This window comes from Equus caballus, chromosome 20 (genome assembly GCF_041296265.1).
Source record: "Equus caballus isolate H_3958 breed thoroughbred chromosome 20, TB-T2T, whole genome shotgun sequence".
In the NCBI taxonomy this organism is placed as follows: Eukaryota; Metazoa; Chordata; class Mammalia; order Perissodactyla; family Equidae; genus Equus; species Equus caballus.
Window position 1 is genome coordinate 25,998,672 of NC_091703.1, and position 13,761 is coordinate 26,012,432.

The 13,761-nt window shown below is 43.8% G+C and overlaps 1 protein-coding gene across 5 annotated transcripts; it reads left to right on the forward strand.

Moving 5' to 3' along the window:
• Window positions 1–222: 222 nt before the first annotated feature.
• LOC138919416 (butyrophilin subfamily 3 member A3-like) lies at window positions 223–12,662 on the forward strand. Of its 5 annotated transcripts, XM_070244174.1 has the most exons (10): window positions 250–392; window positions 1,986–2,033; window positions 4,355–4,444; window positions 4,703–5,050; window positions 6,468–6,749; window positions 8,316–8,474; window positions 8,654–8,674; window positions 9,889–9,915; window positions 10,384–10,410; window positions 11,945–12,662. In XM_070244174.1, the coding sequence occupies exons 1-10, from the start codon at window positions 377–379 to the stop codon at window positions 12,472–12,474; spliced, it is 1,548 nt and encodes a 515-aa protein (XP_070100275.1). In that variant the 5' UTR covers window positions 250–376; the 3' UTR covers window positions 12,475–12,662. The 5 variants fall into 5 exon arrangements, with proteins under 5 accessions (XP_070100277.1, XP_070100278.1, XP_070100279.1 ...); XM_070244176.1 differs by lacking the exon at window positions 1,986–2,033 and having other exon boundaries at window positions 223–392; XM_070244177.1 differs by lacking the exon at window positions 1,986–2,033 and having other exon boundaries at window positions 228–392; window positions 4,360–4,444.
• Window positions 12,663–13,761: the final 1,099 nt, after the last annotated feature.

Consider the following 13,761-nt stretch of genomic DNA (forward strand, 5'->3'; position numbering starts at 1 on the left):
CACTTACATGCACGCAGACGCTAACAAATGAACACATAAAACAAGTGTATATAATGAAATACTGATTATACACAAACACACAATGATTCAAATAGGTAAACACGAACAGTGTGGGAGTTAGGGCTGTAATCTTTCTTCTTTTGTACAATCCAATACAGTTTCAGTTTTCCTTCTACCTTCCTCATTGGTGTCTGCCCAGCAACTGATGAGAAATGCCCCTCTGAGCCAATCAGAAAAGTAATTCTTCCAGAGAGGGACTCTGTTACTGTTTCTCACAGGGAGCAGCCTTTCTTTCTTTTCCCTTTCTTCCAGAGGAGTGTGTTAACTATAACGCAGAACTATTAATTACCTTCATTTTGTGAGCTGTGATTTTCAAATGGGAATGCCAAAGGGTAAGTGGGGAAAATTGGTAAAAGCCAGTGCCACAAGCCCTGGAAGGAGGGAGGCTACAAAGCTGAGAGTGGGTGCAGGGAAGTCCTCACCCAGAGAAAGGGGTTTGGTGCTTGTGTGTGTGGTGAGGGGATGGTAGTGGAGGCAGGAAGCAGTGCAAAAGGTAAGGACCTGCTTTGGGAAATTTGGTGGGAGGGAGACAACCTGAATGAATAAACTTACCAACTGCGTATTCTTAAGAACTTACTCTGGTCAGAGGAGCAAAGGACTCAATCTCTCCTGGTCATCTCTAGGAATATATTCAAAGAGATTAAAAAAATGTGCCTCAATGACTTATGTGTAAACATGTTCATTACAGAATTATTTATAATATAGAAAGATCTGAACCAACCTCCATATAAAACATACATATACATATACAACAGTTGGAGCATGAGTAAACACGTTGTCCAATCATAGAGGGATTATCATACAGTCATCAGGAACCATGTTTTTAATAAAGAGCTTCATTTCTAATTGTAATAAAATTGGATTCACCTTGGATGTCTAAATTGTGTGTACAGTTTGCTATTGTAGATTTTACTGTGTTGAACAGCCTTAAACAGAACTCTTTATGTTAACATCTGATTGCTTTTCTTTAAGAGTAATTCGTAAAAGCGGAATTTCTGGGTCAAACGATGGAACATTTCTAAGGCATTTGGTATATATATATATGGCCAAAATACTTCCAGAAATATTTACATTCTCGTGAAGTGAAGTTTATTGTTACCATTACAGAGTATTTAAATTTTATGTTTTTCCCTACTTTAAAATTATCTATAATCAGGAACAAAAAACAAGAAATACCCTATAAAATAAGTGTAAACATATTTCCCGCTCTGAGGACAGCAGGGAAATTGTACCTATTATAATAAAAAGAACACTGTCCTCTCTCTAGCAGCATAGAGAACAGTTTGAAGAGGAGAAGATGTCCTAAAGGCAATATTTTGTCTTAGGTTGTGTCCAGGTGTCAGGCAAGATCTGAAGCAGTGCCAGCTGCCCAGACTTCTGCTCCCCTGTCCCCTGGCAATTCCCGGACTTGCAGGCACTATAACTGGGGGCCTCATCTGGTTTGTTTTGGAGGAGTTGGTATTTTCTGAACAACTAATGTATTGTAGGCACTATAATTACTTGTAACAATTATTTCCTGTTAAGTTATACACAAAAACTTTTAAAATTTAAAACATTCATATAATTTTCAAAATATAGGGAACAAAGGACAAAAGAATCTTTCACTCTGTCCCCAACTCAGAGTATAGCATGTATCCTTTCGGAGTTTTTTTTAAAGCAATGACAAAAATGTATATACAAATTTATAGCTTTGTTTTCTTTTTAATAGAATCATTAGTATTGTTCTGAAAGGTGCTTTTTATTCACTTAATATATCTTGATTATCTGGGTTAGTGACTAATAAACTAGTCTTAACTGCCTCATTGAATTCCTTCATAGGGATGAGCCATTATTTAACTAACCAGTCTCCAATGGTTAGACTCTTGATAGCTTTTTTACTTTTAAAAATAATGCTTCAGTGTCATCCTTATGCATGCTTCTCTCAGGACTTTGCAAGTGCTTTGCTGATCCAGATCTGGAGTGGAACTGCTGGGGTAATTATGCACATTCCAAAGGTCATATTTCACATTGTTTCATGAGTGACTGAAGTTCAAATAGGTTTTGTCACATGGCTGAATTCACACAGCTTGTGAATCCTAGTGCCATTACCTAGTTTCCACACCCTTTTTTATTCCTACACCTAACACAGAGTAGCCTGGAACACAATGTATGTTTAGTAAATGTTTGTTGAATGAATGAATGATAAGATGGGTGAGACCTGATCTTATTCCTAGCTCTCTCATTCACTGGTCTTTTGATTAAGTGGTGTGTTCAGCCTCTGACTCCAGAGCCTCCACCAGGGAGTCTGTCTGGCACTTAAGCAGAGTCTGATGGAGATGTGATTTGAAGGTGGTGATGGCTATGGGTTGAGGCTTAGAGGAGTCTACAGTGTTGCTCCCAAGATGTGCACACCATACAGTCATTTGTCACCAACTCATCCTACATGGTGTCTTCAGGGAAGGAGAGGATACATGATGGGAGAGGACCAAGGAAGAAGGGAAGGGTGAGGTCCTGAGATCTCAGTCTTGTCTCTGAGTAATCCACCTAGGCCTGCTCTCAAGCTCTCCACTATCTAGGGATTCAGCCAACTCTGAGGTGGTTAGGATGGAAGCCAAGTTAGAACTCCAGCTTGAATCAAGCCTTGCCAGTTGGCAACAGCCCCACACGTCCCTTATCACAAAGGTTCACAGTGATGCCACAGACCATTCCTAAAAGATGGGGGAGGTGCTTTTCTGAGCCAAGATACAGCTGGGAAGACTGGGCTGGGAGTGGGGAGTTGCAGGAGCCCTGCCTTTGAGCTAAGAGAACCTTAGCATTTTGCAGAGGTATGAGCTTTGTTAGGCTTCTATGTGCTCCCGGCTGGACATATTGGCCCGTTGTTCATAAGTGCCAGCTCTCACATCTCTGCCTCTGAAAGATGCTTCTCGACCAGTGGAAAGACTAAGACCAGGGAAATTATCCATTGCTGGTGAGCCCAGAGGCCTTCTGCCAAGGAGCACTGGTGAACACCTGGGGAAAGGAAGACAGGAGGTGAATAATTTCCTTCCTAGGGATGTTTCTCTTCAAAAGAACAATTGTGAAAAGAGTGCACTGAAGCATACCAAGTTGTAACACTCTTACGTGCATATGCAGGACACGCTTGCTCCTTGAAACCACTTCATTGAAAAGTAGGAATAAATACATTAATATGGACAAGTCCCAGTGGGAGCACAGGAGGCTGGGCTCTGCTCTATGAGTCAGACTAAAACAGCAGGTCACTAGAGAGGCAGACACTTGTCTTCATAACTCTCCACCTCCCATCTTGCCAGATGACATATTAATCTGATCATCTAAATTGATTTAAAGTCTAATATTTATTGGTTAATATGTTACCCCTCATCCATTCACTCACTCAACAAATATTTACTGAGGGTTCCACGTGAACCACACACTGTTTTACCAGCTCGTTACATATCACTAAACAAAATAGATCAATATCGTTGCTTTGTGGAACTTCCATTTGAGCAGGTGGAGACGGAGAGTGAACCTATGACATGTTAATGGTAAAAATTCAATGGGCAAAAGAGCAGGCTCGGGGGGTGGGAGCAGTTTGCCATAATCCTGTGGTCAGAGAAGGTCTCATGGAGGAATTGACTTTAGAGGAAGACTTGAAGGAGGTGAGGGAGTGAGCCTTGTGGATACTGGGTTCAGAGAGTTCCAGGTAGAAGAAAGAGTCAAGGCCAAAGTCCTCTGTCCCAGCTTGTTCAAGTACCAGGAAGAAGGGCAGAGTGGCTGGAGCAGACGAGGAGAGTAGGGGAGATGAAGTGAGAGGAGCAGGTCCTGGAGGGCCATGTGGGCCAGTGTAAGGACTTCAGCATCTACTCTGAGTGAAATGGGAGCCACTGGAAGGTGTTGAGCAGTGTAGTGACATGATGTGACTCAAAAACCATTTGGGGTCTTGTGTTGAGCATGGATTATAGGGGACACATGTGGAATCAGGGGACCAAGAGAGTGACTTGCTTGGACAGTAAAGCCAAGGATTTCCTGATGGGTTAGGGTTAATGCATGTACATTTAACAGGACATACATAACATTTATATGTTAAATGTACGTACACTTGAAATTTCATAGTTTTATGAGTGATTTTTCATGTTCGAACTCAAAGGTTAAGAGACTCCCAAACAGACATTTTATTAGAGAAGCACCTTGAGTCACGTATTAATGACTCTGTGTTTCACCCTGAGTCAATCTTGGGGAGGTGGAGGTTTAATGTGGAATTTGCCATCTTCTTCCACGTCATTGTTTCTGCCTGACTCTCTCCATCATCTCTCTGCAGCACAGATGAAAATGGCAAGTTCCCCAGACTTCCCTCTGCTCGACCTCCTTGTCTACCTCATCATGGTCCAGCTGCTTACCCCTTGCTCAGGTAGGGAACATCCTGCTTTTGTGTATTGGAAGCAGACAATTACCTAATTACTGCCCTGTCAGAACCTCTGACAACTTATCATGCCTATAAATCCAATCCCAAAGTGAAGGTGCACATGCCATTAAGACAAATTGCACTTCTGTTAGGGTCTTGTTCCTCTCTAGGTTTTTTGTACCTCACTCTCCCTGCCTGAGATCCCCCTCCCTTACTCTCCTTGTCCCAACTTCAACTGATGGATCTTCTCCTTTTACTGATCAGCTCAGTTTTCTGTGATTGGACCCCCTGGGCCCATCCTGGCCATGGTGGGTGAAGACGCTGATTTACCATGTCATCTTTCCCCGAAGATGAGTGCGGAGACCATGGAGCTAATGTGGGTGAGATCCAGCCTTAGGGAGGTAGTATACAAGTATGCAAATGGGAAGGAAGTAGAAGAGAATCAGATGGCAGAGTATCGAGGGAGAACTTCACTTTTAAGAGATGGCATCACTGAAGGGAAGGCTACTCTCCGAATTTATGACATCAGAGCCTCTGACAGTGGAAACTACCTGTGTTATTTCCAAGATGAAAACTTTTATGACAATGCCATGGTGGAGCTGCAGGTTTCAGGTGAGCCTCTACGTTTTGTTCTCAGCTCGTTCCTCCCTGGGACCTCGAGGCAGAGGAAGAAGTCCTCCTTCAAATCCACCTCAAAGCATCCTGGCTGGTCACTGGGAACTGCCTCCACTGCCTTCCCTCTTTGTTTCTTTTAGGCCCTTGGGAAAGACACAGGTTTTCCTCAAGGAAGAATCCCTCTTGTATCCTGTAATATCAAGTAAAGAACTCCCTCATGCTGGCCACCAGGGTCAAAGAGGAATTGAAAGGTCAGAGCCAGAAAGGATAAGAAAATATCTCCTTAGTGTTGGCACACAGTTGTTTGGGTTCAGTTGTCTTCCACATAGCTTCTGTGACCCTTCCAGGTGAACACTACTGTCGGCCCTGGGAGGCTGACCTGTAGGACAGCATCTGTGCTGCCAATATTATCCCTCCAAAGGCCCCCAGGAACACACCTGGAGTAGACCAAGTTGTGTTTATTACTTGTTGCAGGGAGGGAGAAGGCTCATGTGTGGTAACCATGGGGTGTCTTAGTTAAGAGGGTGTTACAGAAGATTGGTATAGAATTTGGGCTTGTGTTAGCAGATTTGGGAGCATTTATGGAAGTGGGACTTTGCTATGGTTTGGATGCTATAAGGAAAGTGGGGGTGTGATTCTGTAGGTGGGTGTTTTAATAAGTCTTATAAGGAGGACAACTAGAGTGAGGCAAAAGCTGTAATTGGTCAAGGAGCAGCCAGTCACTCATAGCCAGGATAGGGAAATGTTTGGTCATGATTGTGGTTTGGACAGTGTTCATGTTTTTTCCTATGTTCAAACACGATTGTTGAGTGCTCTTCTTTTTTTCTTGATCCATCACAGTGACAAGGTGCTCATGTCTGATGTTGATGTTCCTTGAAATTGCTTACATTCAACAGGAGAACACTGAGACCAGGCTGATGTCCAGATGTCAAGGGTTGCATTTCTCTTTCTCAAGGCTCTCTCTTTCCTGTAGTTTCTGGCTGTATTCGTCAAGAGGGAGCAATAGCAGAAGATAGAAGGAAGGAGAGGAGAAAGAGGTCTACGTATTTACCTCACTGGCTTTCTCCCTGAAGGACCACCTCTAGCTGGCTGCATTGCATTTCCAAAGATTACAGTTCCTCTCAAGAAAGCCCTCTCTGTATGAGTTTCTTCTTTTAGGGCTTCAAAATAGCTTATTTTCCACCTCCCTCTTGGTTTAGCGGTGGGTGGTAACAGTTCCACTGTGCTTGGCCCTGGGGTATTGCTCTATCCCATGTGGTTTTCCCCTCACTGTGACCACGTTTTTGTAAAGAGCTCCTTAATGAAACTCCTCTTGAATTATCTAACGTGCATGTGTCATTGGATTCCTTTTGAGACTCTCAGCAATACAGGAAGCTTCTTTGAAAAGAATTCAGGCTCAATTATCCTTCCACAGCATTGGGTTCTGATTTTCACATTGAAATGAAGGATCATGAGGATGGAGGGATCCATCTGGATTGCGTGTCCACTGGCTGGTATCCCCGACCCGAAATACAGTGGAGAGACGCCAAGGGAACAGACATGCCTGCTGTCCCAGGACCTTTGAAGCTGGATGGAGCAGGTCTGTATGAAGTCGCAGCATCTGTGATCGTGAAAGACAGCTCTGAAGACGACGTATCCTGTATCATCAGAAATCCACTCCTCGGGCAGGAAAAGTCAGCCAGGATTTCCATTGCAGGTCTGTACCCTGCTTAGTCCTAGGTATACTGTGCTCGGCTGTGGACTGAAAGAAGGAAGACGTGTGATTCTCTGTGGCTGACTTGGATCTTTGCAGTGAATATAAGGCACAGAGCAGGGAACAGGAGCCTTTTTCTTACTTTTGGCATGTTTCTTTTCCCCATAAGCTGTTTATGTCACAAATATTTACTGGGTATTTCCTGTGTGCCAGGCACTGTGAGTGGGAATTGGAGGAACGTGGTAAAGATCAGACCCTTAAGCAAAGACAAATGATGAAATGGGAAAAACATAGATGCAATTGATGTCTTATAGAAAGAATTAATCTCCTTAAAATATAAAAGAATTTAAACTGAAGATGAGCAATAGAAAATAGAATAGAAAAATGAGCAAAGGGCATGAATTATTAGTTCACACAAAAGGAAATAACACATGAGATGATGTGCCATCTCACTCTATAGAGGAGCATGTATTAAAACTTTTTCTGCCTGTGACTGGCAACTAAACAAAAGAAAACAAAACCAAGGTGGCAGATCACACATTCTGATGGCTGGAGTGTGGAGAGATCGTCACTTTTAGGCCTTTGTTTGTACAATTTGGTCTATTTTTGGTATAAATTGGCACAGCTTCTATTGGAAATAAGCAGTATTTCTGCAAACTATGTATATATTGCTCTAAAAATCCCACTTCTGGGAATTTCTCTGACAGAAATACTTGTACGAAATGTATGCATATGTATGAAATGACTCGTGTACAATATTATTTGTTATAGCCTTAATTATAATAGCAAAAAGTTAGAAACTATGCAAAAGTCCATCAGTGGGGAACTTCTATGCAATGGAATATTTCACAGCTGGGAAAGAAAACACAGGCATTCTCTCTGTCCTAATATGGCAGGTTCTCTGAGATGAAGAGAAAAAGCCACATGCAGAGTGGTTTGTGTAGAATGCTGTCTTTGGTGTAAAAAAGAAAAAATAGAAGGATATTTATATTTTAAAAATTTAATACACGCTAGAATAACATTCACTTTGCGTCACACTCTTCATAAGCAATAATTTAACTCTTTAACCTTATGAGTATGGTACTCTTATTATCCCCATGTTATAGATTAGGACATCAGGAACAGAGTAGTTAAGAATTAGTCCAAGATCCCACAGCCAGTCAAGTGGAGGAGGCAGAATTTGAACGCAGGCCCTCCAGCTCCAAAGTTCCTATTGTTACCCACCATATTAAGCTGACTAATGAGAGGCTCATAAATGGGGGGAAGGAGGAGGGAGTGGATGGGAGACTCGGACAACTTTTTATATATTTTTGGTATTTGAACCATGTAAATGTAACCTGTTGAAAATTAAATTAGAAAAAATGGGATTCTGATGCTCAAGTAACTCCTATTCACATGTGAGAAGCAGACATTTCAAGACAAGGAATAGACTATTTTATAGTAAGAGTTTACCGAAGTCTTACCCGAAGTTCCCTGAGACTTTAGGAAGAGAAGGATCATTTAATGTCATGAAATCAACTGTGTGGTCCCTGCCCTGGTGTGAGAGGCTAAAGCTCCATTCCATTGCAGATCCCTTCTTCTGGAGGGCCAGGCCCTGGATAGCGGCTTTGGCTGGGACCCTGCTTGTCTTGCTGCTGCTTCTCCCAGGGGCTGGTTACTTCCTGTGGCGACAGCAGCAGGTGATAGAGAGAGAGCAAGCAGCAAAGGAGGATGAACGACAGGCAAGAGGTATCAGGCCAGGGAGGGAACCTGAGGCACTGGCCTAGGGGAGGGAGCCCCTGAGGATCTCAACCCATTGCCACCCCAGGAACCAACCATTGCACTGGGTCATTAGTAAGTTTTATTTTCCAAAGGTCCTCCCCACTCCATCCCCATAACAGTGATTTTCTTTCCTGCTTATTTTCCAGGCTACCTCCAGCGTATACTGCGTAAGTTCAGGTTCCCCTAGGGGTCCACCCTTGTCTTGGTATCTCTGTTTTAAGCTGCTTCATGACTCTTTAGGTTTCTTCCCTTGCAGACGTACCAGGGATGGATCGCCTGTCATGGCTCATGTCTGAGTGACTCTGACACTTTCTCTGAACTCGCATGTAAAAGTCTCTGCTCCAGTATTTCCCAGCCCCTTTCCTTACCCCTAACTCTGCCCAGGGCTGAGAAATATCCAGGATCCCTTTACCAAGGGAAAGAAATAAGGGTGGCTGTTTGGGGGAAAACACAGGGGAGTTGTGTTTTTTAACTGGGAAAAGGGCCTTCAATATCTCTCCAGGAGGGGCCCACAGACTCTCCAGCCCAGCAAGGCACCATGGAATATCCAGGGTGCACTTGACAGGAAAGGAGGAGGAGGGGATTGAACTCCCTAGATGAAGTGCCTTCCCTATGCTGGGAACCTCACTAATTGCCTTTACATAATCTGTAGCTGCTGAGAAGAAAACAAAGAATGTAAGATTTAAAAGAATGAGGAAATCTGAGAAGAAGGAGAGAGAAAAGTGCATCACAAAAAAGGAATACTACAATGGCTTAGTTGTCATAGTCTTGTTAGAATTGCTTTTTAAAAAACAGTATTGAAATTCCTTCATTAAGTTGCCCAATTCTTTTTAGAAGTAGGAAGGACATCATAAAGCCTGAGACAGATGGATTCTAGTACATATACACATATAGGTATACACACAGTGACCCCTATGCCCAGGTATGGGAGCATGGATACGTACATAATAGAGCTGCCAGGTCTCAGCTGGGAAAGCACTTACATGGTGCCTATGGTATCATCAGCAAGCAATTGATGGGAATAGGGAAAGCACTTCATCTAGAGAGTTCCATCTTCCTCCTCCTTTCTTTTCAAGTGCAACCCTGGATATTCTGAGGTGCCTGCTGGGCTGAAGAGTCTGTGGGCCCCTCCTGGAGAGCGATTGAAGGCCCTTTTCCCCATTAACAAATATGACACCCAAACAGCCACCCTTATTTCTTATTGATGTTCTCAGATTTGATGTTAAGGAGGAGAGGGAGGAGCACAGTGAACAGGCAGAGGGAGAGGGTAGGAATGGTGGGGATGGGGGTCAAAAAGAAAGATTAGGTGGGTGCAAAAGAAGAGAAATTAGATTACATAGAAGTGACATAGTTCAGGTGACATCTCTTTCTTCCATTGTAGGTGGATTGAAGTCTCTGGACTATGCTGGTGAGTGACCCTGATGTTCTCAGAGTTTCCTGGCACACATGTACTAAGCACTTTCTCTCTCAAACATTTTCTCTGCTTTGTGACCTATTGACATTCGCAGCAGGAATAATCAGATCTAGTCCAGAGGCTCATTTTCTGTGGGGGACACTACCCATGCTTTATTGGAACCTCAGAAAGGACTTTCCAGACACAGGTCCTGGCCATTTTCAGCCACCCTTCAACCTGCTGGCACATAGGCTCACACCCTGGCAAAGCCTGACCATGTTTCCTGCAGCCCCAGCATGATAGTGTGAAGGAAATCCGCCATTTTTTAGAGGTTATATGCCTGATTTGGCAGAGCTGTAGATTAAGGAAACTGGACATTGGAAGAGACTGAATAAAGGCAGAGTGGAAAAGCTTAGTGAGGAGAATAGGTGGGGCAAGAACAGAAATAATGTCCTTTCCCTATTTGTGTCTCCTGCCTTTCAGAATGGAAGATGTTCCGCTTCCATGCTGGTGAGTGAATCGCTCTATGTTCCCTAGGAAAACAACCTGAGGGACCTTATGCCCTTTTTCTCCAACTCTTGAGGTTTTGGAAAGCAAAGTCCCCATGACCAGGAGAGTTCTGAGTGGGTGACTTGAAGTCTTGGTCTCAAAGATGTGCCCATCTCCAGGACCTTCCTGTGGAGAGCCCAGAGAACCAGGGAGGATTGCTCTCCTGGGCTCCACAGATCTTCATGGGAAGGAAGAGGCATAAAGAGTAGAGCTGACGGAAGGAGAGGCAGAGTGAACCAATACTGCAGGGGGAGTGAGGATGTGGAATGACCCAGGAGAGAAGGCATTGCTCAAAGATCTTTGCTTTTCCCAAGCTTCTTAGCCACCTCCTGCTGCTGCGTGTCCCCAAGTCATTTAATGTTTCTGAACTTTATTCTCCTCATTTTTAAATGATAATCATAACCACTATTATGCGAGGGTAGAGAGAAAGACTAAATGAGGTAATGAGCGTGTATGGCTCAAAAAAAACTAAGTGGAAAGAGATGACATGTTCAAACTGGGTGGTTTGGAGAAGGTTTAGAAAAGGAACTCTTTACAAAGGCAGGATTAGGGTTAAAGGAAACCAACAAGAGAATGTGAAGTGCCCCAGGGCTCACAACAGTGGTGATCTGTCACCACCTGTCAGTTTGAAGGAATAGGGAGAGGGTGCACTTACTGGAGCCCAGAGGAAGCCGTAGCTCAAGGATCAGACTGCCTGAGAGGAGTCATGCCTGTGTTAGGGCATCACCATCTGACACTGGCTGGGAGGAAGTGGGGGAAATAAGTGTTTGTTTCTCTTCTCTTTATCCTCACGATCTTCAGCTAGTACCTCCCATTGGCCAAACCCAACAGGTAACCAAGGTAAGGGAGCCCAGTGATGCTGTCCATAGATGACAGATTCCTGGGGCCGAGAAGAGGGTAGAGGAAGGAAGAGAAGGGATCTGGGAGCACAGAAAGTCCCCAACTTGGCCTGTAGCCTAGAAAAGGCATGGAGCTATTATAACATCTGGCACTTCCTCCATGCCTGGCCCAGGGCTTCATATAAAACATGTGTTGTGTTTTTCTACCCAGAGATTAGTACTTTTATCCCCATTTTCAAGATAAGAAAATTAAGGCTCAAAGATATATAGGTTCAGACTATGGAAAAAGAGACTGTAGAAAAAGAAAAGTCATTCAACTCAGCAGTGGCAGAGCAAGGATTGAAATGTAAATCTCTGTGACTGTAAAGCACAGGTGGACTGAATCATTTTTGGGAGGGAAATAGGAAAAAGATGGAAGGAAGGAGCCAACTAGTGACGTCAAGTTAGGCAGATCCTGACCCTCAACACTGTACTCCACTGAACAAAAGACCCCTGGTCCTTTCCTTTGGTGTTGCTGAGAGGGTCACATTCAAGGCAGGCTGGGGACACCATGCTCTGGACCCAGCCATCCTCTGCTAGGCCCAGGTCTTGAAGGCTGAAGATCTGAGGTCTGGAACCGTGATTGATCCCATGACCCATCTCCAAACTTTCTGCAGCGAATGTGATTCTGGATCCAGACACAGCAAACCCCAACCTCCTTGTTTCTGAGGACCAGAGGAGCTTGCAGTGGGTGGACCAACGACAGAATCTGCCAGACAACCCTAAGAGATTTCATTCACATTACTGTGTGCTTGGCTGCAGGAGCTACACATCAGGGAGACATTTCTGGGAGGTGGAGGTGGGGGACAGGAAAGACTGGTATGTCGGGGTGTGTAAGGAGAATGTGGAGAGGAAATACAGCATTCATAGAGCACCCGAAATTGGATTCTGGACTATGGAGCTGTCTAATGGGGAAGACTATCAAGCTGTCACTTACTTCAGGACCAAGCTGACAATTGCCAACCCTCCTCAAAGAGTGGGGGTTTTCCTGGACTATGAGAATGGTGAGGTCTCATTCTACAATGCCATGAATGGATCTCATATCTACTCCTTCCCGAAAACCTCCTTCTCTGGGCCTCTGTACCCTGTTTTTGGAATTTCAACATTGGATCCCACTGCCTTGACCATTTGCCCAGAAGTTATCTGAATGCAGAGTTCTCTTGTTACTGACCTAGTGTCTGAGCTTTCCCTGGAGACCACAGTCACCCTGGGCTCTGCTGATTGGAAGGGACTCTAAGGATGAAGTAACATCCTGCTTCCCCCTGCCCAGCATGGAGCTGAGGGCCTCCTCCTTCATAGCAACACATCACAACAATAAAATACTTGCTAAATACACACACTGTGTGAAGCACTTCACTCACATTAATTCCATTCTTCCTTATGACAGTTGATCATGGTACCACTTTATTGTCTCCCTTCTATAGATAAGGAAACAGGAGTACAGAAAATTGAATTAACTTTCCCAAGGTGACTCACCAGTGAATGACAGCTAGAATCTGAACAACAATAACTAAAATGTATAGATAACTTAAAATGTACTTGGTGCTGTGCTAAATGGTTTAAATGACTTTTACTCATTTAATCCTCATAAAAACCCTGTGAGGTAGTCTCATTTTGAGAATGTGGAAACTGGGGCAGGCCCAAGTGAAGTAAATTATATCATTCACACAGAAATTTGTGCTGCTAGGAGAAGTTAAGCCCCTGTCCTACCCCCATGCCCTACCCTGTTGTTCTTTTCCTGTCCTGTTTCCCCCAAGGGACTATAAGCAGCCCTGAGTCTTGCTGCTCAAGGTGTCCCAAGGTGAGGCTCACTGTAGGTGACTATGGAGGCCACACCCCACTTGGTTCCTCCAAGGTAGATTGTCAGAGCCATAAGTATGGCACTTCATTGGACTGAGTGTGCAGGGCGATGTGGTCCAGAGAATGAATTCACAAAGGACTGCATCATACAGGATGTGAAGGGACTAGAGCCCAAACTCTTCACTAACAGAGGGCACATGTGAACCCACTCTGTCAATGTGATACATGATCATGGAGCCAGAACCAATCCTCCTTCTTTGAAGGTCTCTAGAAGCCTAACTTAACACCTAAAGATTGTCTGTGGAATAAGAATTTGGGAGGAAGGAAGCTTGATGAACTTAAGTGGTACTTTTATCACATTGTAGAATCCATCTCCAGGAAAGGGATATTTCCACCCTGATTATTCCTTTATGTTAACAGATGTTCTTTCAACTGATGGATACCAGGGAAAGGCTACTCTTCATCATCATCATTATTTTTGTTCACCACTAAATACATCCCCTCCACCAGGAATCTGGTTGTCAAGTTACATTTGTTGAATAAACTTGTTAATAATCTTCACTCTTCCACTGAGCTTTTTCTAGATTTTAAGCCCCCACAGTTTATTAACCACAATTTCACAGTTTACTTCATT